This window comes from Heptranchias perlo, chromosome 27 (assembly GCF_035084215.1).
Source record: "Heptranchias perlo isolate sHepPer1 chromosome 27, sHepPer1.hap1, whole genome shotgun sequence".
In the NCBI taxonomy this organism is placed as follows: domain Eukaryota; kingdom Metazoa; phylum Chordata; class Chondrichthyes; order Hexanchiformes; family Hexanchidae; genus Heptranchias; species Heptranchias perlo.
The window spans coordinates 21,131,391-21,158,462 of NC_090351.1; the positions used below are offsets into that span (position 1 = coordinate 21,131,391).

Sequence of the window (27,072 nt, forward strand, 5' to 3'; positions counted from 1 at the left end):
CAAATTCGTGAGACATGATTTTCCTCTCACAAAACCATGCTGACTGTTCCTAATTAGTCCCTGCCTCTCCAAATGCCTGTAGATCCTGTCCCTCAGAATACCCTCCAACAACTTACCCACTACAGATGTCAGGCTCACCGGTCTGTAGTTCCCAGGCTTTTCCCTGCCTCCCTTCTTAAACAAAGGCACAAGATTTGCTACCCTCCAATCTTCAGGCACCTCACCTGTAGCGGTGGATGATTCAAATATCTCTGCTAGGGGACCCGCAATTTCCTCCCTAACCTCCCATAACGTCCTGGGATACATTTCATCAGGTCCCGGAGATTTATCTACCTTGATGCGCGTTAAGACTTCCAGCACCTCCCTCTCTGTAATATGTACACTCCTCAAGGCATCACTATTTATTTCCCCAAGTTCCCTAACATCCATGCCTTTCTCAACCGTAAATACCGATGTGAAATATTCATTCAGGATCTCACCCATCTCTTGTGGTTCCGCACATAGATGACCTTGTTGATCCTTAAGAGGCCCTACTCTCTCCCTAGTTACTCTTTTGCCCTTTATGTACTTGTAGAAGCTCTTTGGATTCTCCTTTGCCTTATCTGCCAAAGCAATCTCATGTCCCCTTTTTGCCCTCCTAATTTCTCTCTTAACTCTACTCCAGCAATCTCTATACTCTTCAAGGGATCCACTTGATCCCAGCTGTCTATGCATGTCATATGCCTCCTTCTTCTTTTTGACTAGGGCCTCAATCTCCCGAGTCATCCAAGGTTCCCTACTTCTACCAGACTTGCCCTTCACTTTATAAGGAATGTGCTTACCCTGAACCCTGGTTAACACACTTTTGAAAGCCTCCCACTTACCAGACGTCCCTTTGCCTGCCAACAGACTCTCCCAATCAACTTCTGAAAGTTCCTGTCTAATACCATCAAAATTGGCCTTTCCCCAATTTAGAATTTTAACTTTTGGGCCAGACCTATCCTTCTCTATAGCTATCTTAAAACTAATGGAATTATGATCACTGGTCCCAAAGTGATCCCTCACTAACACTTCTGTCACCTGCCCTTCCTTATTTCCCAAGAGGAGGTCAAGTTTTGCCCCCTCTCTAGTCGGGCCATCCACATACTGAATGAGAAATTCCTCCTGAATACACTCAACAAATTTCTCTCCATCCAAGTCCCTAATGCTATGGCTGTCCCAGTCAATGTTGGGAAAGTTAAAGTCCCCTACTATTACCACCCTATTTTTCTTGCAACTGTCTGTAATCTCCTTACATATTTGCTCCTCAATTTCCCGTTGACTATTTGGGGGTCTGTAGTACAATCCTATCAAAGTGATCTCTCCCTTCTTATTTTTCAGTTCTACCCATATAGACTCAGTGGGCGAACCCTACTGCCGTGATGTTCTCCCTAATCAAGAACGCAACTCCCCCTCCTCTCTTACCTCCTGCTCTATCTTTCCTATAGCATCTGTACCCTGGAACATTGAGCTGCCAGTCCTGCCCCTCCCTTAGCCATGTTTCAGTAATAGCTATAACATCCCAGTCCCATGTACCCATCCATGCCCTGAGTTCATCTGCCTTGCCCATCAGACTTCTTGCATTGAAATAAATGCAGTTTAATCTAGACTTGCCTTGGTCTTTGCCCTGCTTTCTCAGACCATCTGTCCAGTCATGTTCTGTACACTCTCCCTTACTGCCTTTTGTTTCTGTCACCACTTTATTTCCCACTGACTTCCTGCATCGGTTCCCATCCCCCTGCCACATTAGTTTAAACCCTCCCCAACAGCACTAGCAAACACTCCCCCTAGGACATTGGTTCCAGTCCTGCCCAGATGCAGACCGTCCAATTTGTACTGGTCCCACCTCCCCCAGAACCGGTTCCAATGGTCCAGGAATTTGAATCCCTCCCTCTTGCACCATCTCTCAAGCCACGTATTCATCTTAGCTATCCTGTCATTCCTACTCTGACTAGCCCGTGGCACTGGTAGCAATCCTGAGATTACTACCTTTGAGGTCCTACTCTTTAGTTTAACTCCTAACTCCCTAAATTCAGCTTGTAGGACCTCATCCTGTTTTTTACCTATATTGTTGGTGCCTATATGCACCACGACAACTGGCTGTTCACCCTCCCCCTCCAGAATGTCCTGCAGCCGCTCCGAGACATCCCTGACCCTTGCACCAGGGAGGCAACATACCATCCTGGAGTCTCCGTTGCGTCCGCAGAAACGCCTGTCTATTCCCCTTACAATTGAGTCCCTTATCACTATAGCTCTGCCACTCTTTTTCCTGCCCTCCTGTGCAGCAGAGCCAGCCACGGTGCCATGAACCTGGCCACTGCCACCTTCCCCTGGTGAGCCATCTCCCCCAACAGTATCCAAAACGGTATACCTGTTTTGGAGGGAGATGACCGCAGGGGACCCCTGCACTGCCTTCCTACTCTTCCTCTGTCTGTTGGTCACCCATTCACTATCTCCGTCAGTAATTTTTATCTGCGGTGTGACCAACTCACTGAACATGCTATCCACAACTTTCTCAGCATCACGGATGCTCCAAAGTGAGTCCATCCGCAGCTCCAGAGCCGTCAAGCGGTCAAACAGTAGCTGCAGCTGGACACACTTACCGCAGGTGAAGGAATCAGGGATACAGGAAGGATCCCTGAATTCCCACATCCCACAAGAGGAACATGACATGGCTGTGGGATCTCCTGCCATGACTTAACCCTTATCATGGCTGATCTGTCCCTCAACTCCCTTACCTAACAAAAATCTATCAATCTCAGTCCTGAAAATTTCAATTGACCCAGCATCCACAGCCTTTTGGTGGAGAGAGTTCCAGATTTCCACTACCCTTTGTGTGAAAAATTGATTCCTGATTTCACTTCTAAATGGCTTAGCTCAAATTTTAAGATTATGCCTCCTTGTTCTGGATTCCCTCACCAGATGAAATAGTTTCTCTATTTATTCTATCGAATCCCTTAATCCTTTTAAACACCTCAATTAGATCACCCCTCAACATTCTAAACTCAGGGGAATTCAAGTCAGGTTTATGCATCCAGTCCTCATCACTTAACCCTTTAAGCCCCAGTATAATTCAGGTGAATCTGCACTGTACCCCTTCCAAGACCAATATCTCCTTCCTCAGTTTTGGTGCCCAAAACTGAATGCAGTACTCCAGATGGGGTCGGACCAAGGCTCTGTACAACTAGAGTATCACTTTTCTTCACTTTTGAATTCCAATGCCCTTGAGGTAAAAGCTCTTAGGCTTTCTGTCCATTGACAACAACAACTTGCATTAATATAGTTAGTGCCTTTAATGTAGAAAAATGTCCCAAGGCACTTTACCGGGGCATAAGGAAATGGACCACTGATAATTAAAAAATCTAGCCATTTGTGACAAATTATGGATAATTATCACGTCATAAATTAAAAGTAAAAAGTCCATTGACCATTCACTCTAGAAGTGATATGAATATTAAGCAGACCTCCCTCTCCCTGACTGTCACCCCTCAATGTAATGGAGGAAATTTTCATGATTTATCATTGCTTGTTAAGAAGAAAACCAGCATGATAAAGTTTACTGAATGAATGCTAAAACCAAATAGTTCATAGTACAAAGAGTTATGGAGATGAAAGCAAAGGTTACAGGAGCAGTTTGAAGATTATGCTGGGCTGGGGGAAAAGGGTTTAAACCCCTTCATTAGAAATACTACTTTAACCACTGTTAGAAACTGGTTACAAGATGACGTTCATACTATTTTTCAACATGTACCAGAAAATCGCAAACCAACACTAAAGGTGAGAGCCCAGCTGTGTGCTTAATTTATTCTGACACGTAATAAGAGTTTTGTATCGCGTATAAAATAAGAAACACTGATTGTATCAAATTTTCAGCCTTGAATCTCTTATGTTTTTCTACTCTCTAACACTCTTCCTGAAGTGTGTCCTTCACTCTCTAGCTCTCCTAATCCCTCTGAATAACTCTCAGAAATATTGTTTTACTCTCATCATTTTCTACGTCTTCCTTTTGTTAAAGTCCTCGGTAAAAAGTGTGTTCCAGGATTGGGTGGGGGCAGGCTGTCCATCACTGATGAGCAATCCACATGGAGAGAATTTTCAAGCTCCACCATTTTAATTTAAGAAGAAAATCACATAATGAAGTTTACTGAATGCTAAAGCCAATCAGCTGACGGTAGGAAATGTTATGGGGATGATTACAAAGGGTACGACGCAGTTCAAAGATTATGCTGGACTGGGAGAAATGAGTGAATACTCCTTTTCAAATTCCACTTGAGCCCGTGTTTGGAACTGGTTACAAGGTGACCTTGATCCCATTTTCCAACAGGTACCAAAAAACCACAAACCACCACTAAAGGTAAGAACTGAGCAGTGTACTATATTTTACTTTGACACTTGCAATGCTAACAGATTTGTATTCCGTATTAATATTTTGTATTCCATATAACATAAGATACATGTTAGTTTTGCATTGTGTATAAAGTAAGAGATGCTGTTTATATCAGCCACATTTTAACAGTTTTAAAGATTTGTGGCCTTCTGCAATACATGTGTGAGTTTACAATGTCTGTCCACAAAGGGACTGGGCGGTGCAGTGAATTAACAGATTAGAGCTGATGTTCTGAGTTTGCGCTGATAGAAAGGACGCTTGCCTTTGATGTTCAGTCCATTATAAATAATCATTGGAAAATCATGGGCAGCACATCCACTATTTCCCAGTAAGCGTGGCTGAAGGTCGAGGCTTCCTGCTGACAGCATAAACATGGAAAAAGGCCCCTATTGTCTTTTCTGGTCTGAATCCAGTGCACACTGATGGGAATGAAAGTTTTCTATTTCTTCTAGCTCTAAAAGTCTGACAGAAATGAATTTCTGACCAGTTCTTTATAAACATGATTCCTTGGCATAAATTGTCTCACCAAGAGAGTTTCATTGATGCCGCTGAGGGAGGTCTTCTGAAGCTCGAGTTAAGGCATATGGGAGTGAAATTCCTTTATTAATGAGAAACAACAAAATACGGAATTGCATGGCTTTTAAATATGGGATTTATGAGAATTCAGTATTGTTACTGTGTCATTAATTATGAAGAAAAAAGGCAATCTTGAATTGCTAATTCAAAGAATAATTTCACCCCATTGTTATAGTACTGCAGGGGAAACTTTACTCTCTATTTGGCCATGTGGCAGTTGACCTTGGAGTGCTTTAAGATGAGACGAATTATCAAAGAAGGAAAAAGTTCCGTTCTTGCTTAAGGATACAATTACCTGTCAGTAGTTTTCACCCTTCACCATTCTGTGCATTGAGGGCCAGGTCCATCCACTCACAGCATGTCTCAGCTGGTCCATATTGTCTTACTGGACAGTGCATACAAGCTACCCAATCCTGAGTATATTCTAACAGACATGTCAAACTCTTTATCAGAATTTTATTGGAACAAACTGAGCTAACGGACAAAGTAAAAGTTATGGCCAGGATTTCCCTCCTACCCCCTGACAATTTATCAGCGGATCTGGGGTGAGCGGGCATAGAACATTTGCTCAAGTACGTGGCCGACTGTGTCCCGCCTTCTGCTGTGCCTCCCACTAACCACAGGCCTGGTAGCAGACTGCGCACTCACCCAGGTGCGGACATGCTGAAATTTAATGCAAAGTATCTGCTGACGTATGCCCCTCTATTCTTGTCATTATGATGCTGCAGTGAGCAATCTCTGTTAGTCTTAGGCATCTACTGTTCCAATGGTGTTGGAGGGGGTTTAAACATTTTGTTGGCTTACTGGTGATGTGCAATCGCACTCAGATCAGTACATTGTGCAGCTTAAAAGATGAGCAGAATTTTTTTTTTTAATTCCTGTTGACAGGCAAATCAAAGGCTGCCTACTCCCCTATGCTTCAACAAGCTCTAAGGCCTGCATTTTTTTTTATTTGTTCATGGGATGTGGGCGTCGCTGGCGAGGCCAGCATTTATTGCCCATCCATAATTGCCCTTGAGAAGGTGGTGGTGAGCCGCCTTCTTGATCCGCTGCAGTCCGTGGGGTGACGGTTCTCCCACAGTGCTGTTAGGAAGGGAGTTCCAGGATTTTGACCCAGCGACAATGAAGGAACAGTGATATATTTCCAAGTCGGGATGGTGTGTGACTTGGAGGGGAATGTTCAGGTAGTGTTGTTCCCATGTGCCTGCTGCTCTTGTCCTTCTAGGTGGTAGAGGTCGTGGGCTTGGGAGGCGCTGTCGAAGAAGCCTTGGCGAGTTGCTGCAGTGCATCCTGTGGATGGTACACACTGCAGCCACAGTGCGCCGGTGGTGAAGGGAGTGAATGTTTTGGGTGGTGGAAGGGGTGCCAATTAAGCGGGCTGCTTTGTCCTGGATGGTGTCAAGCTTCTTGAGTGTTGTTGGAGCTGCACTCATCCAGGCAAGTGGAGAGTATTCCATCACACTCCTGACTTGTGCCTTGTAGATGGTGGAAAGGCTTTGGGGAGTCAGGAGGTGAGTCACTCGCCGCAGAATACCCAGCCTCTGACCTGCTCTTGTAGCCACAGTATTTATATGGCTGGTCCAGTTAAGTTTCTGGTCAATGGTGACCCCCAGGATGTTGATGGTGGGGGATTCAGCAATGGTAATGCTGCAACAAAACTTGCTCCCATTTTTCAAGTGTCCTTGTGACCGGAAAACTGGCTAGGGTCAGGGGTGCGGACCTTGGCGGACGAAAGTTCTGCCTCCCTTCCCAAGTCATGGCTCCAGTTACAAGAAGGTGGGAGATCCAACTCTGGGTTGAAGGTGATGCTAAGAATGGATGGGACCAGGCTGTCCAGGAACTAATCTAACACATCCAGATAAGAGAGAAATTTTGGAAACGGGGTTTCAGTTAGGGTCTCAGCATTCTATAAGTTATAAACTTGTTTAAAATTCTTGGCATTGAATGGGATGGGTTACTGCAAGCTCCAGGTCTGTGCAGCTGCACTGCTGCGAGGTGCTGTGCTGGGCTTGAAGAGAAGAAAGCACTGGGTAACCCTCTTCTCTCCACATTCTACTAATGTTTCTTTCTTCTACTAGTGTGCCAAAAAGCTTACGTTTTCTCCAGTTTCTGCTCTTAATTTGAAAGAGTATCACGAGGAGAATGTGGCACTGGTTTTAAGGAGCTATAAAGATTCTCCTCCTTCCCCTGATTATGCATGCATGAATTCTTCAGAGATCTTAAGAGAGATTTTTACTTTATTTTTATATAACAGAAAGTGTGGAGCTTTTCATGTTTTTGGTAAAATCACTTACCTACATGATTCCACACTAATATTGTGCAGTCAATAGAGGAACTATGTGCGACAGAAAAAATGTGACAGTCAGATTCTCTTAGATTTTCTGTCGATTGACTATGAATAATTGAACAATCTAGCCTTTTGTGACGAACTGATAATAACAACAGCAATTTGTTTTTATATAGCACCTTTAACACAGTAAAAATGTTCCAAGGAGCTTCACAGGAAAACTTATCATTAAAAAGTTGAGCGAATGTTCTAGACAGCTGGCCCTAGACGTGATTTAAATATTAAATTGACTTCTCTCTCCTAGAATATCGCCACTCTCTGTAATTTTTCCTGTTACTGATCCACACAGAGGAAATTTTCATGCTTTATAATTTCCTTTTAAGAGGAAAACCACCATGGTGAAATTTACTGAATGAATGCTAAAGCCAAATAATGCATAGTACAAAGGGTTATGGGGATAACAACAAATGTTACCGAGGCAGATCAAAGATTTTGCTGGGCTGAGGGAAAGGGGTGAATATTCCTTCATACATCCCTTTTACATCTGTTTCAAAATGGTTGCGAGGTGACCTTCATCCTGTTTTTCAACAGGTACCAAAAAGCCAAAAACCACTAGAGGTGAGAACCCATCGTTGTGTTATATTTTATTCCAACACCTGTAATGTCAACAGTTTTGTATTGTGTATAAAGTAAGAGGTACTAATTATATCAGGAACAAATGTATGATTGATACGATTTTATTAGGCTTCCTCAATGAGCAATTATTCTCTGACATTTTTGCTTGAGGCAACCTCGTCATTGAGAAATGTACCATCATAAAAAGAAAGTCAAATCCCTGCAACTCGATAGGATCAAAAATGAAAAGAATGTTCAACTCCCAAACATGTTAGTTATATCAGATTTATCTGTGCATCATTGATTGGGGTTTCTTAACTATTGTATTTTGATGCTTCTCAACATATTTCCACTCAACTACAAGTGATACCTGGTTGTGTGTACATCCAGTCAATTTCCATTTTATATCTAGTTGTTCAGTTAACCAATTACGATCTATTTTCTGTGAGTGGCATGCCCCAAATTTCTTGATACATGTGGCGAGCAGGCAGTATTAACGCCAATAGCATGTGTTTGAAGAATGACCCCCATTCTCTTTTCTTTGGGACTTGGGCTTGAATAAAAGTCCTCTTTTCCAGCTCTAAAAAAAACTGACAGAAATTAGTTTCTGCCCAGTTCCAAATGAACACATTTCCTTGGCCAAAATTGACTGTCTCACTTAGAGAGACCATGATTGTGGGGAGCAAAAGGCACAATGGTGCAGTGGAAAGTGGCATTCTGAAACAGGAGTTAAGCACACGGAAGTGAAATTCCTTTTTTAATGAGAATCCACAGATTGTGCCTGAGTGTTTTTCTACTATTCCTGTAAGTCTGCCCTTTGCTTTCTATCTCTCCTAATTTCTCTGTGTAGCTCTCAGAAATGTTCCTTCACTGATATCAGTTTCTATGTCTTCCTTTCATTAAAGCCCTGGGTGGATGGTGATAACCAGGTTGGATGGGGACAAGCAGCCCAGGAGCTGGTCCAGCACATGTGTTTGGGAGAAGGTTGGGACGGTGTTTGAGTTAGGTATTCAGCATTTTATGAAGATCAGTGCATGCTCCAGGCCTGTGCAACTGCACAGCTGGGAGGTATTGTGTTGTGCTGGGTTGTCACTCACTCAAGGAGGAGCAAGTGTTGGGTAACCCTCTTCTTTCTACATTGGCCCAGAAGTTATTCACCCGAGGATGCCGTTCCATAATGGCGTCCTCTCTCTGCCGGCGAATCGATGTTCACCAACGTGCACATGCTTACTAAAACCTGGAAATCGCGAACTTGCTCCCATTGGTTCGCCGGCGGTTTGACAGGTCCAAATTAAAGGACCACGTTACCCTACAATCAATAAAATGATTAAACATTCATTAACTTTCCCATCTGCCCAGCTAGAACAAAAATACTTACGCCACCAAAAGGGACACTGGAAAATACCAGCTCTACACTACTTTTTAAAAGCGCGATGACTATTAATGACTGCAAAACAACAAAAATTTAAGTTTTAAAAATGTGGAATGTCATATTACTCTTATTTTAATATTTTTTGATCATTAAAAAAAATTTAAAATTTTAATTCTTTTTTATTTTCAACTTCTGTGAGTTTCATTACATTAAATCATTTGCTTGGCTTTTTATAATAAGATATGTTAATTTTTTATTTAAACTAACATACAGAAGTTTACTTTAAATGAATGATTTCTACTTGCCTGCTTGTGGGCGTGACTTCTCTTCATGACAGATTCTGTGGGCGTGGCTTCCATTCCCACAGTCTCTATTGGATCCGAATTAACCTGTGCTGAATTCACAGCGCTGAACTTTAAAAAAAATTGAAGAGGGAGCAAGTAGACGTCAGAGATCACGAGGTAAGTTTATTCATGGTGTTTGTTCGCAGGATGTGCAGACAGCCTTGCCATGCCGATTGGAGCAAGTTCCGGCCATTATGTTTATATTTCTTCTTTCCATTAGTATAGCAAAAAGCCTATGTTTTCCCCTATGTCTGTTCTTAATTTAAGGAGTTCCATGAGAAGAATTTGGCACTAGTTTCAATGATCTACAAGTGTTCCCTTCCTTGGCCTGCTTGTACGTCCATATCTTGCATGGAGGTTTTAAGAAAGATTTACATTTTCTCCTTTTTTAGAATAATAGAGGGTGTGGAGCCCTTCATTTTTTTTTGTAATATCACTTATCAACAATCCCCATTGAGATTGTGCAGCCAATGGAGAAAACTGTTTTTAAATTTGAGTCAGAGTCTCTTGGAAACATAGAAATATAGCAACAGGATGACTCCCTCAACCTTCTAATCTCAAGGGAATACTAGCCAAGTTTATACACCCTGTCCTCATAATTTAACCATTTAAGCCCTGGAATAATTCTGATGAATCTGCTCTGCACTACCAAGGACAGTATATCTTTCCCGAGGTTTGATGCCAAAACTGAGCGTAGTACTCCAGATGGGGTCTGACCAAGGCTCTGTATAACAGAAGCAACACAGGCTCATTTTTGAATTTCAATCCCTCGAGACAAAAGCTCTTAGGCTTCCTATTAAACAGACCTCCCTCTGTCACTCCTCGATGTAATTTTTCCTGTCACCAACTCACATCAAAGAAATTTTCATGCTTTATCATTTCCTTTTAAGAAGAAAACCACTATGATGAAGTTTACTGAATGAGTGCTGAAGCCAAATAGTTCATAGTACAAAAGGTTATGGAGGCGAAAGCAAAGGTTACAGGGGCTGTTCAAAGATTATGCTGGGCTGGGGGAAATGGGTTTATACCCCTTTTGCAATGCCACTTTAGCCACTGTTTAGAACTGGGTACAAGGTAACCTTCATCCTATTTTCCAACAGGTATCAACACACCACAAGCCATCACTGAAGGTGAGAACTGAGCAATGTGCTATATTTTATTTTGGCATTTGCAATGTTAATTGATTTGTATTCTGCAATTCAGATTTGTATGGAGACCATGATAGTGGGAAATGGAAAAGGCAATGTGGTGCAGTGGAGGGTGGCATTCTGAAACTGGAGTTATACACATGGAATTGAAATTCCTCTTTTAATGAGAATCGACAGAATGTCTGCTTAGCCCTCTAACTAAGGACCTGTTAATGAAAATGTGGAATCACATAGCTTCAAACATGGGATTCTATTTTGTTACTGTGTCATTAGTTATTAGTTAAAAGAAGAATTTTGCCAGTTTGTCACAGTACCTCATATGGAACTTTACTCTGTATTCGGTCATGTAACAGCTGAAATTTGAGTGCCTTATAATGTGGCGGATTGTAAAAGCTAGAAAAAGTCCCATTCTTGATAATGGTATCCTCACCTTAATGAGGATAAATTAACCAAAAACTGTTTTACCTTTCAGTAGTTTTACACCACTCTTCATCATTCTATGCATTGAGGGCTGGAGCTGTCCACTGATACCATGGGCCAGTCCATCCATATCCTCTTGACAGTTCATACAGGAAATCTATCCTTTCCTGTGAATGATCTAACAGACATCTCAAGTTTTTTATTATAATTTTATTAGAACTAATTGAGCTGACAAAGTAAAAATTGTGTCTCTTTCTATAACTATTTCTGTGTTTCTTTCCCACCGTCTATTCTTTTTGTTCTCTTTTTGTTTGTTTGATTTCCACACACTCTTTTTCTCATTCTTTATATGGCTCTCTACATTTTTCTCATTGTGGTGTCAATATCTCTTTGGCCCCAATATTAGCGGGGATGCAGGATGGCAGTGGGGGGGTGATTGGGCACGTGGCAAACCCGCATGAACCAAACTTACCGTTTCCGAGTCGATTGCACTTTGATCGATAGTGGTTAACGTCCTCTCCGGGTTTCGCTCCCTGCAGCTAGCAGATTGACAGGCTGGCTGTCATCAGGAGCTGCAACGCGAGGGGAGGCGGGAAAGAGAGAGAGCGAGACGTCATTCGGCGCTGGAACGGAAGACGGGGGGGGGGGGGAGAATGGAAGATCCACGCTGGACTGGAAGATCAGGGGGAGGGACATCGGGGGAAGATCAGGGGGTCATCGGGGGGACATTGCGGGAAGCACGAGGGACATCGGGAGAGTGAAGAGGAGGACATCGGGGGGACCTCGGGAGGGTGAAGGGGGGACAGTGGGGAGACATCGGGAGGGTGAAGAGGGGGACATCGGGGGAAGATCGGGAGGGTGAAGAGGGGACATCGGGAGGGTGAAGAGGGGGACATCGGGAGGGTGAAGAGGGGGACATCGGGGGAAGATCGGGAGGGTGAAGAGGGGGACATCGGGAGGGTGAAGAGGGGGGAGACATCGGGAGGGTGAAGAGGGGGACATCGGGAGGGTGAAGAGGGGGACATCGGGGAGACATCAGTAGGGTGAAGAGGGGGACATTGGGAGGGTGAAGAGGGGGACACCAGGAGGGTGAAGAGGAGGACATGGGAGCAGGAGACATTGGACATCGGAGCAGGTTTCAAAGGTAGGTGCATTTGGTGTTTTCACTTCCTTGTGTTGTTTTTTATTAAATTTCTTTAGTTTCTTTTTCCCTGATTTGGCTCTTCAGCGGTGGGCAAGCCGCCCATGTAAGTTAAAAAATCTTCCTAACTACTTAATCTGTCACAGGTTAAGTGCCTTAAGTACCTCAGTGAGGCACATTTGGCTCTTACCGGCGGGACTTCCGTTTTTGGGTCGCCCGCGCGCACACTGGTGGGTCCCTGGGAAACTCGGAAGTTGGCGGGTTGGAGCCAGCTTCCGAACCTGAACGGGATTTCTGCGACTTTCGGAGCCCCCCTGCCCCCAACACACCCGCATTTGCCTCCTAAAATCACCCCCTTTATGTCTGAATTTTTTTTTAACTCTCAATCACTCTTTCTTAAGTCAGCTCTTTACTTGATGTCTCTCCAAATCTATGTTTGGTTCTCACAATTATTCCTTTATTGATGCTTGGTCCTCTGGCTGAATGAGTTCCTCTTTCTGAAAAGCAAAATTATGCAGTATACATCAGGTGCTAATAATTTTGGACAATTTCTCAGGGTTGCAGAGCAGTACCCCACCTGACTTGTCCAGGGAGCAGAATCTCTCTTTTAACATGTCAATTGTATGTTCCATCAGAATTCAAATGGAGGCATGAGCCTCTTTGTATTTCCTGTTGAGCTGTATTTGGGTGTTCCTCTCTGCTGCTAATAGCCAGGGCTCTGAGAGTAGTCCTAGTCCCCTAGCAACTGGAGTGATGCAAATTGAAGGCATTGTGGCTGCTGCCAGGATATTATGCATTCATCTATATTATTCTGCGCTGCGGTCCGATACCACTTGTACATTGATGGAATTAAAGCTTTTTCTATTCACTTATGCTGTGGGACTGTTAGGGGCTTTTATGACTATATCTGTGCTATCAATAAGGCCCTGCATTCCAAGAAGCCAGCCACCTCTTACACTGCTCCTTCCTTTCCATGGGGAACGTTACAAACAAGTTTCTCCTGGCAAGCAAGGTTTGTGTGACCTGTTTGGTGCATCAGGCAACCAAAGTCAGACTAATATGGCAAATGTCACCAGTGGTGGCTCGAAAGATTCGAATGGTTTACACATTTAATGATGTGATGACTTTCACAGCAACGCACAGGGCTGTCTCTCTGCTGGATTTTGTCTCATGTTTGAAGAGCTTCAGCAGGCAGCATAACTCTGTCACAGCCTCTCTCGTGAAGCAGAAATGGTGAAAGTAGGTCTCCTGAGAGATGGCTAAGTGGGTCAGCCTAGGTCTAGATCTTGGGCCAATTTTGAGTGGGTGCCAGACAGTGCAAATGTACCTCTGTGTGAAATTCTCTTCCTCCTCCAAATGCATGACAGCCATTGGCAGGCCCAATAAAATATCCATGCTGAGCATGGTGTTAGAACTGTGTCTAATAATGCTGGCGGCACCAGTGCTGTGGCTAGAGATATTTGCAGGAGCCCAGGACTGCTAAAATTCAGCAGCAAACAGCAGAAAAAAGTAATGCGAATTCGATAATGCAGAAAAACAAAATGGCAAGTCAAAGGAGGCAGAAAACTTCTACTAGCTAAATAAGTCAGTCTCAGCTTTAAGAATGGAAGTTCATTGCTGAATAACACAGAAACCAAGAATAGACAAATACAATGAGCGAGGAGCCAAGAAAATACAGGGAATTTGTCATGGGAGTAATTAATCTCACATTCAGAGATATTTGGGGCTATTTTAACCTAACCTGCTCATTGGGAAACTGACGTGATTGGGAGTAATGCTGGTTTTACACCCCGTCCGATTTTGCTATCCGTTGATGTCACTGGAGGGTAATATTGGGCGGGGTATAAAACCAGTGTTCCACCCAATCCCGTAGTTTTCCTGCCTAGCGAGTTAGGTTAATATTACCCCCATAATGAGGCCCGAACATGCGCTCAGTGTGGCTCATAAAAAAGGTCTAAATTTTACTGTTATGCAATTGGGAGTGCGCCGCTGTAGGTGCTCGGGCCTTCCTGCCCGATTCCACAATTCAAGTGTGCTGCACATGTGGGTCTTCTCCTTGAGTAAAATGGGAGGGAATTGGCCCTATTCTCTCAACCTTCCTTGATGAGGATTTTTTCTTGTAAAAGTTTACATTGAGAAATGTTTCAGTGAAAATTGTATGATCAAAAAAAGGAAACTCAAATTATTAAACTGTATAGGAAAAAAATAATAAAACACCCACCTCCCAAACTTCTTGTGCACAATTTATCTGTGTGTCATTGATTGGAATTTCTTAGCTATTGCATTTTAATGGTCATGAATATATTTCCCCTAAAACTTGAATGACATCTGGTTGCGTTTTACATGGAGCCATTTACCATTTGTACTTCATAATCTCAGCCATTTTGGAACACTTTTAAAGCATTGTGGCCTAATGCAAAACATAAGTGAGCTTAAAATGGCTGTTCCCAAAGGGATTGGGTGGTGCAGTGCAGTAATACACTGTGCTTTCACGTTTGGGACCTGAGTTTGAACTTAAGGATAAATTTTGTTCTGCTGTCGTCACAGGGAAAAGGTCAATGTGACAGTCCAGGGTCAATGAAGAAATCTCATTATAAAGACTCTCAACTCCACTGTCTAAATGTGGAATGTACCACATTTAAACTGAGAGGGGAATTACTGGCTACAGTTATACTGCCAATTTTGCATCGCTGAAAAGTGGTTTCAGATGCAAATGTGGCAGTATAAATCAGGTCTCAATCACCCCAGATAAGCATGCTGTCCGGAGAGTAGTCTCACACCACTTGAATTTTATCCAGGTATATCTGTAGTAAAATATGAAGCAAGGTTTAAAAAGTGCTCAGGTGATCTGATCAGGTGGTCGAACATGGCAGTGATGCCTTCCATGATTGGATAGCCTGTCACTACTCGCTGTCTGGGCTCACACAGGAAAATCGTTATGTGGATGAAGCAGTGGAGTGCTGCCAGTTCCAGTGGAGCTATAATCCAGCATGAATCAGCAACTTCAGGCAAGAAGGAGAGAAAACTAGAAGGTTTAAAATTAAATGTCAAAATAATTAAACCAGCCAGGAACAAAGGCAAGATTGGACCAGTTTAAAGAAAAGCCAGTCTTAGCTCTGTTTATAGTCATCAAACACAGAATATCCTTTTATTGACTATGAATAGGGGAAGTTTCGGTCAAAGTCCTTGTACAGGTACTTCCTTATGGATTCCACAAAATATTAAACAGTTATGGAAGCATTACCATCTAATTTTGCATTTTTTCACTGTGATGCATTATTTTAGAATTCAAAATGGGTGAAATGTGAGGAACTTACCATCTCCATCTTATTTTTCAACAGGTAATCAAGGAAACACCCAGCCTGGTGGGAACTCAGCTCTGTGCTATAATTTTGTTCTGATTCTCATAATGTTAGCAGTTTTACATTCTGTATAAAGATAGAGAGCAGTATGTGTTAGAATGAATGTACGCTCAAAATGATTTTGTTTCGTTTACCTGATGAGAGAGTTTTCTTGAAGAAGTTTAGATGGATACTCCGATCAGTGAGAATGGATACTCTGATCAGAAAAGAAATCTCAAACCCTAAAAAGCTAAAAAGAAAAAAAACTAAAAGAATGTTTGTCTCTCAAACTTGTTGCTATATCAAATTTATCTTTGTGTCATTGGTTGGAGATTCTATATTTTTCTTCTTACATTTTTGTCCCTCCTTTCATGAACAACACTGACTATTGCTGGGATAGTCTGTAAGGCACCAGCAACCCTCTGTTCCTGGGACCTAGAGGAACAGAAGACATATATAAAAATGTGGAAAACAAACCCACAACCAAACCAAAGAAATTTACACGCAATATTTGTAATTTCTCATGTACAATTCATTCAGTGAGTTATGTTTATAACATTTTAATACATCTTATGTTGAAGTTAACAGATCTTGAAGGAATATTCATTACACACCGAAAGGACACACAGGAAGGAAGCAAAAAGATAAATGACATATTGTAAGTTTTCCTAAGGATTAAAGAACAGGGAGGATAGTGTGACTGGCCAGGTGAATTCCCACTAAAAAAAAAGAATTTCAACATATATGCATATATTTGACCTGGAAAGGGGCTCACAGACTCAATGGGGTAAATTTTAACTTCCAGCCTGGAAGGGAGATTTCCAGGTGCGAAACCTGTGAGGTAAGTGGGCGGTTAATGAGGCCCATCAATTGGACTTCCGGATTTTGCGCCCAGCAGCCAGCCTGATTGACAGGCAGACTGGCTGCCAGGAAGGCCTGCTGCAACAGGCCGCATCGGGGATCCGAGGGAGAGTGGAAGGCAGAGATCATAGGCCGGGGAGATTAGGGTGGGGGAGGTGGGGGAGTGGGGGCGGAGAGAGGTTCGGGGTGGGGAGGGCTGAGGAAGCGATCGGAGGGGGGGCTGAGCAAGACATCGGGGGGACTGAAGATGAGATCGGGCGGGGGGACTGAGGAAGAGATCGGGGGGGGGGGTGCTGAGGCTGAGGAAGAACCCACCCGTACTTGGGGATTAAAATTTACCCCAGTATATTTAAAGCAAGAGACTAGGGATTTTTTTTTATTCATTCATGGGATGTGAGCGTTGCTAGCAAGGCCAACATTTGTTGTCCATCCCTAATTGCCCTTGAGAAGGTGGTGGTGAGCCGCCTTCTTGAACTGCTGCAGTCTGTGTGTTGAAGGTTCTCCCACATTGCTGATAGGTAGGGAGTTCCAGGATTTTGACCCAGCGACGATGAAGGAACAGTGATATATTTCCAAGTCAGGATGGTGTGTGACTTGGATGGGAACGTGCAGGTGGTGTTGTTCCCATGCGCCTGCTGCCCTTGTTCTTCTAGTTGGTAGAGGTCGCGAGTTTGGGAGGTGCTGTCAAAGAAGCTTTGGCGAGTTGCTGCAGTGTATCTTGTGGATGGTGCACACTGCAGCCACAGTGTGCTGGTGGTGGAGGGAATGAATGTTTAGGGTGGTGGGTGGGGTACCAATCAAGCGGGCTGCTTTGTCCTGAATGGTATCGAGCTTCTTGAGTATTGTTGGAGCTGCACTCATCCAGGCAAGTGGAGAGTATTCCATCACACTCCTGACTTCACTTCTGGCTGAAGATGCAACCATCTTCAGCCAGAAGTGCCGAGTGGATGATCCATCTCGGCCTCCTCCCGATATCCCCACCATCACAGAAGCCAGTCTTCGGCCAATTCGATTCACTCCACGTGATATCAAGAAACGGCTGAGTGCACTGGATACAGCAAAGGCTATGGGCCCCGACAACATCCCAGCTGTAGTGCTGAAGACTTGTGCTCCAGAACTAGCTGCGCCTCTAGCCAAGCTGTTCCAGTACAGCTACAACACTGGCATCTACCCGACAATGTGGAAAAATGCTCAGGTATGTCCTGTCCACAAAAAGCAGGACAAATCCAATCCGGCCAATTACCGCCCCATCAGTCTACTCTCAATCATCAGCAAAGTGATGGAAGGTGTCATCGACAGTGCTATCAAGCGGCACTTACTCACCAATAACCTGCTCACCGATGCTCAGTTTGGGTTCCGCCAGGACCACTCGGCACCAGACCTCATTACAGCCTTGGTCCAAACATGGACAAAAGAGCTGAATTCCAGAGGTGAGGTGAGAGTGACTGCCCTTGACATCAAGGCAGCATTTGACCGAGTGTGGCACCAAGGAGCCCAAGTAAAATTGAAGTCAATGGGAATCAGGGGGAAAACTCTCCAGTGGCTGGAGTCATACCTAGCACAAAGGAAGATGGTAGTGGTTGTTGGAGGCCAATTATCTCAGCCCCAAGACATTGCTGCAGGAGTTCCTCAGGGCAGTGCCCTATGCCCAACCATCTTCAGCTGCTTCATCAATGACCTTCCCTCCATCATAAGGTCAGAAATGGGGATGTTCGCTGATGACTGCACAGTGTTCAGTTCCATTCGCAACCCCTCAAATAATGAAGCAGTCCGAGCCCACATGCAGCAAGACCTGGACAACATACAGGCTTGGGCTCATAAGTGGCAAGTAACATTCGCGCCAGATAAGTGCCAGGCAATGACCATCTCCAACAAGAGAGAGTCTAACCACATCCCCCTGACATTCAACGGCATTACCATCGCCGAATCCCCCACCATCAACATCCTGGGGGTCACCATTGACCAGAAACTTAACTGGACCAGCCATATAAATACTGTGGCTACGAGAGCAGGTCAGAGGCTGGGTATTCTGTGGCGAGTGACTCACCTCCTGACTCCCCAAAGCCTTTCCACCATCTACAAGGCACAAGTCAGGAGTGTGATGGAATACTCTCCACTTGCTTGGATGAGTGCAGCTCCAACAACACTCAAGAAGCTCGACACCATCCAAGATAAAGCAGCCCGCTTGATTGGCACCCCATCCACCACACTAAACATTCACTCCCTTCACCACCGGCGCACTGTGGCTGCAGTGTGTACCATCCACAGGATGCACTGCAGCAACTCACCAAGGCTTCTTCGACAGCACCTCCCAAACCCGCGACCTCTACCACCTAGAAAGACAAGAGCAGTAGGCACATGGGAACACCACCTGCACGTTCCCCTCCAAGTCACACACCATCCCAACTTGGAAATATATCGCCGTTCCTTCATTGTCGCTGGGTCAAAATCCTGGAACTCCCTTCCTAACAGCACTGTGGGAGAACCGTCACCACACGGACTGCAGCGGTTCAAGAAGGCAGCTCACCACCACCTTCTCGAGGGCAATTAGGGATGGGCAATAAATGCTGGCCTCGCCAGCGACGCCCACATCCCGTGAACGAATAAAAAAAAAACTTGTGCCTTGTAGATGGTGGAAAGGCTTTGGGGAGTCAGGAGGTGAGTCACTCGCTGCAGAATACCCAGCCTCTGACTTGCTCTTGTAGCCACAGTATTTATGTAGCTGGTCCAGTTAAGTTTCTGGTCAACAGTAACCCCCAGGATGTTGATGGTGGGGGATTGGGTGGGATTCATTTTCCTTTGCTGTTGTTTTAATAAGAGGATTCATGTTTAACTACCTAAAGAGGTTTAAAGTGATTCCAAGATCTCTTGTTCCATGTTTTGGCCTCTAATAGGACACTAATCCTTTTAGGGAGCAATGATAGGTGATTGCTTTCATCTCATCTTGCCCAAATTAGTTTTACACTCAGAAGGTCTCTTGAATTCATCAATGACATCAAACAAGGCAGGGGTATCTTCAGTTGGATCATCCGCAACAAGGAAAACTAACGTGCACATATGGGAAGATCTGGTATTTCTCCATCAACCCATGACCCTGGATGTTCTCACAGACCCAACAAATTGCAGCAACAGCTCCAAAGCCAGAAATGAAAAAGAGAGTCCAGTAGAACTTTGATGAATGGCCCTATCTTGACTAAACAAATCAGAACTGGAGGGGGCCATCACCATTCCATGAATACTTTGTAGAAACTCTACAACTCCCTAGTGAGGCCACTCATAGAATTTAGGGGCATCAATTGAGTTCACATAGTTAATAATAAACCTATATCTTTAATAAAATGAAAATTAAAATAGAGTCAAATGCACATGGTTCTAAGTCTGGTATATATATATTTACTATTCCAAATATTTTAATGAGGTTCCTCTTAACCACCATCTTTCTAGGCTAAAGTTTAATCTTCTCTAAGATTTCTTCATAGTTAATGTCCTTTACACTTTCATTTACTCTTGTTGCTCTCCCCTATACTCTTTCCAATGCATACATCCCTTTTTTGTTGTGAGATGACGAAACCTGAACCCAATAATTTAAGGATGGTCTAACCAGTGTATTGTAAAGCCTGGACTTGCATTCTACTGTTCTGACTACAAGTACTAGCATTATATAAATTTTTTAAATTGCTTCTTCACTTTGTTTGGACATTAAATGTCAAACAACGTGAAGCAGCAATTAATATAATGCTAGTACTTGTAGTCAGAACAGAAGTTATGCTAAGGCTTTACAAAGCATTTATTAGACCGTTATTCCCGGGTCCCTTCCTAAAGATGGCCCTGAAATTCCATAAGGATTCTCTCAATATTCTCCCAATCAATTCTATCAACAGTCCACAGATAGGTAGGCAGCAAGAAATCTGTCAATGCCTATAGGTATTTTGGGATGGGTGGGGAGGGGGGGAATGAACCTGAGCTAGCCCCATGGGGTGTTCTGAGTGCCACTGCTCTACAACATTTGAAGTTATTATGATTACTTAAATGCTATTGCCCTAACAAGAAATAGTCCAGTAACACACAGCAGGACATGAGCTTCTAGGGGTTACTGCACAGAATGGTGCTCAACATGGTAGTCTGTGGAGAACGCAGGCACATGAAGGGAGATATTACATCCGGATAGTACTGTATGAGTTGGAAGATGTAGTCTAATTACCAGTAGGTGCTCTTTCCCAGATAATTATGCTACTTTACTACTTGTACTGTTAAAGATTGTGCTATAACAGTCTTTGTTATTTAACTCTATCCAAAAGCTTTTTTAAAAAATGTGATTGTTGCTAATAGAAGAGAACCTTTTTATATGGATAGAACTTGATAAGTGAATCAGGTAAAACAATTGGAATCTCTAAATAAAGAACATAGATCCTTTGTGATCCATGGAACAAAGTTAACTTGTGTGTTAGTCTAATATATACTGTTGTATTATTACAAAGTGTGTCAAGAGAGAATTGGAGTAATCAGATCTAGAGGTGACAGAGGCATAAATTAGGGTTTCAGCAGTAGATGGACTGATGTGGGCAACACTGCAGAGATGGAAGTAAGTGGTCTTTGTAATGGGGAGGACATGGAGTTGGAAACTCAGCGCAGGGTGAAACAGGGCACAGAGGTTGCAAACACTCTAGTTCAACCTTAGATAGTGGCCAGGCAGGGGGATGGAGTTGGTAGCAAGGGTAGAGTTTTAAAAAGTGCTGCTGCTACCGATTCCAGTTCATTTTAATGTGCCTATTTACTTCTAAATTCTAGATCTATGAAAGTGAAAATAAATTGGGGTCAAATTACTCGCTAATGTCTTTTTATTCGTATCAAATGATTTCAGTAAAAGTTAACAACCAGATCAAGATTACACAAAGTAAATTATGACAGACTAAACTAACTGGAATATGCAAAATAGTTATAATAAAATATATAGCTGAAATATTTATTAGACTCAGCTCTTCAAACGTGAATGAACTGTATGTTCTGTAGCATTAGGTTGTCACCACTAGAGGCTTCCCTTGAGCCATATGGAATATTACAGCTCCCTCCAGTGACAGGTCATTGCAGTGTGGTAGTACTATACTACAGTTTACTTCCTTTGTCTTATACACAAATATTTTTTTTATTTGTTCATGGGATATGGGCATCACTGACAAGGCCAGCACTTATTGCTCATCCCTAATTACTCTTGAGAAGGTGGTGATGAGCCGCCTTCTTGAACCGCTGCAGTCCATGTGGTGAAGGGTCTCCCACAGTGCTGTTAGGTAGGGAGTTCCAGGATTTTGACCCAGCGACGATGAAGGAATGGTGATATATTTCCAAGTTGGGATGGTGTGTGACTTGGAGGGGAAGGTGCAGGTGGTGTTGAGTAGCGAATGTAAACGTGGGACCCTTAGAAGCTGCGACAGGAGAAATTATAATGGAGAATAAGGAAATAGAGATGTTAAACATATATTTTGTATCTGTCTTCACAGTAGAAGATACAAAAAACATACCAGAAATAGTGGGGAACCAAGGGTCTAATGAGAGTGAGGAAGTAGTTAATATTAGTAAAGAAAAAGTACTGGAGAAACTAATGGGACTAAAAGCCGACAAATCCCCATGGACCTGATGGCCTACACCCTAGGGTTCTAAAAGAGGTGGCTGCAGATATAGTGGATGCATTGGTTGTGATCTTCCAAAATTCCCTAGATTCTAGAATGGTCCAAGTGGATTGGAAGGTAGCAGATGTATGCTATTCAAGAAAGGAGGGAGAGAGAAAACAGGGAACTGCAGGCCAGTTAGCCTGACATCAGTAGTTGGGAAAATGCTGGAATCTGTTATTAAGGACGTGACAATGGGGCACTTAGTAAGTCACAATACGAATAGGCAGAGTCAACATGGTTTTATGAAAGGGAAATTGTGTTTGACAAATCTACTGGAGTATTTTGAGGATGTAACTAGCAAGGTAGATAAAGAGGAACCGGTGGATGTAGTATATTTGGAATTTCAAAATGCATTCAATAAGGTGCCACACACAAGATAAGAGCTCATGGGGTTGGAGGTAATATATTAGCATGCTTAGAGGATTGGTTGACGGACAGAAAACAGGGAGTAGGGATAAATGGGTCATTTTCAGGTTGGCAGGTGTAACTAGTGGGGTACAGCAAGGATTAGTGCTTGGGCCTCAGCTATTTACAATGTACATTAATGACTTAGATGAAGGGACTGAGTGTAATGTATCCAAGTTTGTTGATGATACAAAGCTAGGTGGGAAAGCAAGCTGTGAAGAGGACACAAAGAGTCTGCAACGGAATATAGACAGGTTAAGTGAGTGGGCGAGAAGGTGGCAGATGGAGTATAATGTGGGGAAATGTGAGGTTATTCACTTTGGTAGGAAGAATGGAAAAAGTGGAACATTTTTTTAAATGGTGAGAAACTATTAAATGTTGGAGTTCAGAGGGATTTGGGTGTCCTTGTATATGAAACACAGAAAGTTAATGTACAGGTACAGCAAGCAATTGGGAAGGCAAATGGTATGTTGGCCTTTATTGCAAAGGGGTTGGAGTATAACAGTAAGAAAGTCTTGCTGCAATTGTACATGGATTTGGTGAGACCACTTCTGAGGGGTACAGTTTTGGTCTCTTTACCTAAGGAAGGATATACTTGCCTTAGAGGCAGTGCAACGAAAATTGATTCCTGGGATGAGAGGGTTGTCCTATGAGGAGAGATTGAGTAGAATGGGCCTATACTCTCTGGAGTTTAGAAGAATGAGAAGTGATCTCATTGAAACATATGAGATTCTGAGAGGGCTAGACAGGGTAGATACTGAGAGGCTGTTTCCCCTGGCTGGAGAGTCTAGAACTAGGGGATGTAGTCTCAGGATAAGGGGTCGGACATTTCGGACTGAAATGAGGAGGTATTTCTTCACTCAGAGGGCTTTGAATCTTTTGAATTCTCTACCCCAGAGGGCTGTGGATACCCAGTCGTTGAATATATTCAAGACTGCGATCGATAGATTTTTGGACTCTAAGGGAATCAAGGGATATGGGGATCGAGCGGAAAAGTGGAGTTGAGGTCGAAGATCAGCCATAATCTCATTGAATGGCGAAGCAGGCTCGAGGGGCCATATGGCCTACTCCTGCTCCTATTTCTTATGTTCTTACATTGTTTGTGAACATTGAAGTCTGAATAATGGTCCTGAACATAAACCCAGCAGAGAGTTAAATTACATAGAATTTCATAGAATGTACAGCACAGAAACAGGCCATTCGACCCAACTGGTCTGTGCCAGTGTTTATGCTCCACACAAGGCTCCTTCCACCCTACTTCATCTAACTTTTTCTGCATATCCTTCTATTCCTTTCTCCCTCATGTGCTTATCTAACTTCCCTTTAAATGCATCTATACTATTCGCCTCAACTACTCCATGTGGTAGCAAGTTCCACATTCTAACCACTCTCTGGGTAAAGAAGTTTCTCCTGAATTCTTTATTGGATTTATTAGTATGATCAGTTTCAAGTCCCTTGGTCCTTTTTTGAGCTTTCTTTCTGACTTTCCTCAACTGCCACTGAAGAACTATTCTAAAAGCAGGTTAAATTAGCTAACATGAGAAAAAATGTCTTCTGGATGCAAACCAAAATTCTATCTGCCTGTTCAGCTGGACGTAAAAGATACTGTGAAAGAAATTGCATTTATATAGTGCCTTTCACAGCCTCAGGGCGTCCCAAAGTACTTTGCAGCCAATGAAGTACTTTTGAAGTGTATTCACTACTGTAATATAGAAAATATGACAGCCAATTTTGCGAACAACAAGCTCCCACAAACAGCAATGTGATAATGTCGAGATCATCATTTAGGTATTGGTTGAAGAATAAATGTTGGCCAGGTCACTGGAGAGAACTCTCCTGCTCTTCTTCAAATAGTGCCATGGAATCTTTAACATCCACCAGAGAGGGCAGATTGGGCCTCGGTTTAACATGTCATCTGAAAGATGGCACCTCCGACGGTGCAACACTCCCTCAGTACTGCACTGAAGTGGATTATGTGCTCAAGTCTCTGAAGTTGGGCTTGAACCCATAACCTTCTGACTCAGAGGCAAGAGTGCTATCACCGAGTCATAGCTGACATCTGTGGCACTATTTGAAGAAGAACAGAGAGTTCTCCTGGTATCCTGGCTGACATTTCTCACTCAACCGACACCACCAAAAAAAAAGGCAGATTATCTGGTCATTCATTCATTTGCTATTTCTGGGACCCTGCTGTCGGCAAATTGGTTACTCTGTTTGCCAACATAACAGCAGTGACTGCACTTCAAAAGTGATCCATTGGTTGTAAAATGGACATCTGAAGCTCTATATAGATGCAAATTCTTTTTTTAAAAAACAGGGAGCTGTCATTATTTAGTACATTAACTTGATCTTGCCATTTCATGCCCAGTGTACTATTATTTTACGGTATTATGTACTGTCACAGCTAATGTTGAATTCTACAAATGGAATAAGACAACTGAAAATAATAACTTATAGCACCTTAAGAAGGAATCTCATATTCATCAATTAATCTTTCTTAAGTTCAATCTTCAAGCCTGAGGATTTTGAAATTAATAAATGCTGCCCAGATCATGTTTGGTTATTCTCCATTCTATTCACATGACAATTGTCTTCTGCTTTCATTGGTAATTGATCCAAACATTGTCCCTTTGAACTTCCCTCTCTTGTTTCGTTCAAGGTTTCAAATACAATGCCTAGAATTTCTTCTTCCTCCCTGCATCCTCACTGTGTTGATACTAGGATTCATTTTACTGTCTCCTACTCTAACTCATTCTTTCTCATGACCTCAAACCTGTGGGGTCGATTATAACCCAGGACAGTTAAAAAGAAGCAGGTTACTTACATGGTCATTATCTGGTCACTATCTCGTTGCTGTTTGTGGGACCTTGCTGTACGCCATTTGTTGCTGTATTTCCCCACATTACAACAGTGATTACTCTTCAAAAATATTTAATTGGCTGTAAAGCGCTTTTGGACATCCTGAGGTTGTGGAAGGCGCTATATAAATGCAAGTACTTTCTTTTTCTTTTTGCTTTCCTTTCTTTCATCTACAGGCTTCTAAAATCCAATTTTGACATGACCTAACTACTTCTTGATTTCTCTTGTTTTGTCTTCAACTCTTTTCATTTTTTATTTCTGGTCATAAAGATTGACCAGTCAGGTCTATGATGTGACATGGTATAAAAACACATTAGAACAGAAATGTTGCCAATGGATGAGTATATTCAGTGACGCCTACACAGCTTGATTGTAGCAAATGAATAAGCTGATCCCCGGCCTGCTAATGGTTAATCATTCTTAGTATATAAAAGAAACAGATGCATGTCTTCTTAAGAAATTAGTAATCTCACAAATGCAACTTCATTTTATTCCTAAGTTTAATTCAGACTGCTAGCTTATTCATGGGAGGACACCTGTTCATTAAATATAGATTAGTTTACATATCTTTCAAGAGTGTTGTTTTGCCAAGCATGTTCTTTATGCAATGAAGACTAAAGCAGTTATAAATATAAATTTATTAACCTTTGGGAATAAATGTACTAGATACTATAGCTCTATTAATGCCAAAAAATTAAATCAGTTCCATTAATATTTTACTTGAGGGCACATATTAATGAAAGTATTTGCAGAGTCAGACTGCAGTAGCAACTGCTAGGTTATAGATCCCTGAGGATTCAATGCAGAAAGGAGATAGAATTTTACTGCACCACTCTCATATCCTGGAGTCTTGCCATTTTCCATTCAATGTCTTGTCTTCCATCTTTCCTGCCGGCTTCATGTCCCCAAGCTGCTCCTGACTCGGTAGCCAAAGAGTGAACAGCAGAAATAACTTAAGAACACAGTTCTGGAGTTCCTTGCTGTCTCTGAAATTGTCTACCAGTGTTGCTGAATGTTTACCCCCAGTGAACAGAGGTCACTCCTTAGTAATAATATGAAGGGCATTTATGAATTCATGGCACCTAAAACTGCGGTCTCAGCTCGTTGAGTTGGTTGAACATTTTACAACATTATTTAGACATTCCAAAAGTATGAAAACAGTAATTTGATATATAATACAGGATAGACACAACTTAAAGACAATACAGTTTTTTCATGTTAGACAGATTCATCTACTCTGTCATCCAAGTGTATAAATCAACAGGTCAAGATCCTCCCACCCCACCCCAAATTTGGCCACAAAGAAATGGGGTACATTTTCATCTTCACCACTTGGCCAGTAATCTGGCAAGGTGGATTGCTCACCCATTGTAGATGCCGCCTGATTTTCATTCTATTGATTTCACTGGAATGAAAACTGGGTGGGTTCTATAGATGATGGGCGATCTGTTCTACCAGATTACTACCCAGTTGGTGAAGATGGAAATCTACCCCATGGCATAATGATTAAACTTTACTCTCTACAGCACTGGGAGGATTTAACTCTAGACTCATGCTTACATGGAGCTGTCAACATGACGGAAATCCTAGGGGTGAGATTTTTAATTAAAACAACACCCGGTCCTGGTACTC

General features: G+C 42.8%; 1 protein-coding gene across 1 annotated transcript in view; it reads left to right on the forward strand.

Moving 5' to 3' along the window:
* LOC137344458 (peptidase inhibitor 16-like) overlaps nt 1-16,234 on the forward strand; it is a 39,872-nt gene extending 23,638 nt beyond the window's left edge. Inside the window, exons 7-8 of the mRNA XM_068007438.1 lie at nt 10,700-10,729; nt 15,650-16,234. Of these exons, the coding sequence (XP_067863539.1) occupies nt 10,700-10,729; nt 15,650-15,744 (125 nt within the window). The 3' untranslated portion in view covers nt 15,745-16,234. The remainder of the gene's footprint in view (nt 1-10,699; nt 10,730-15,649) is intronic.
* Nucleotides 16,235-27,072: the final 10,838 nt, after the last annotated feature.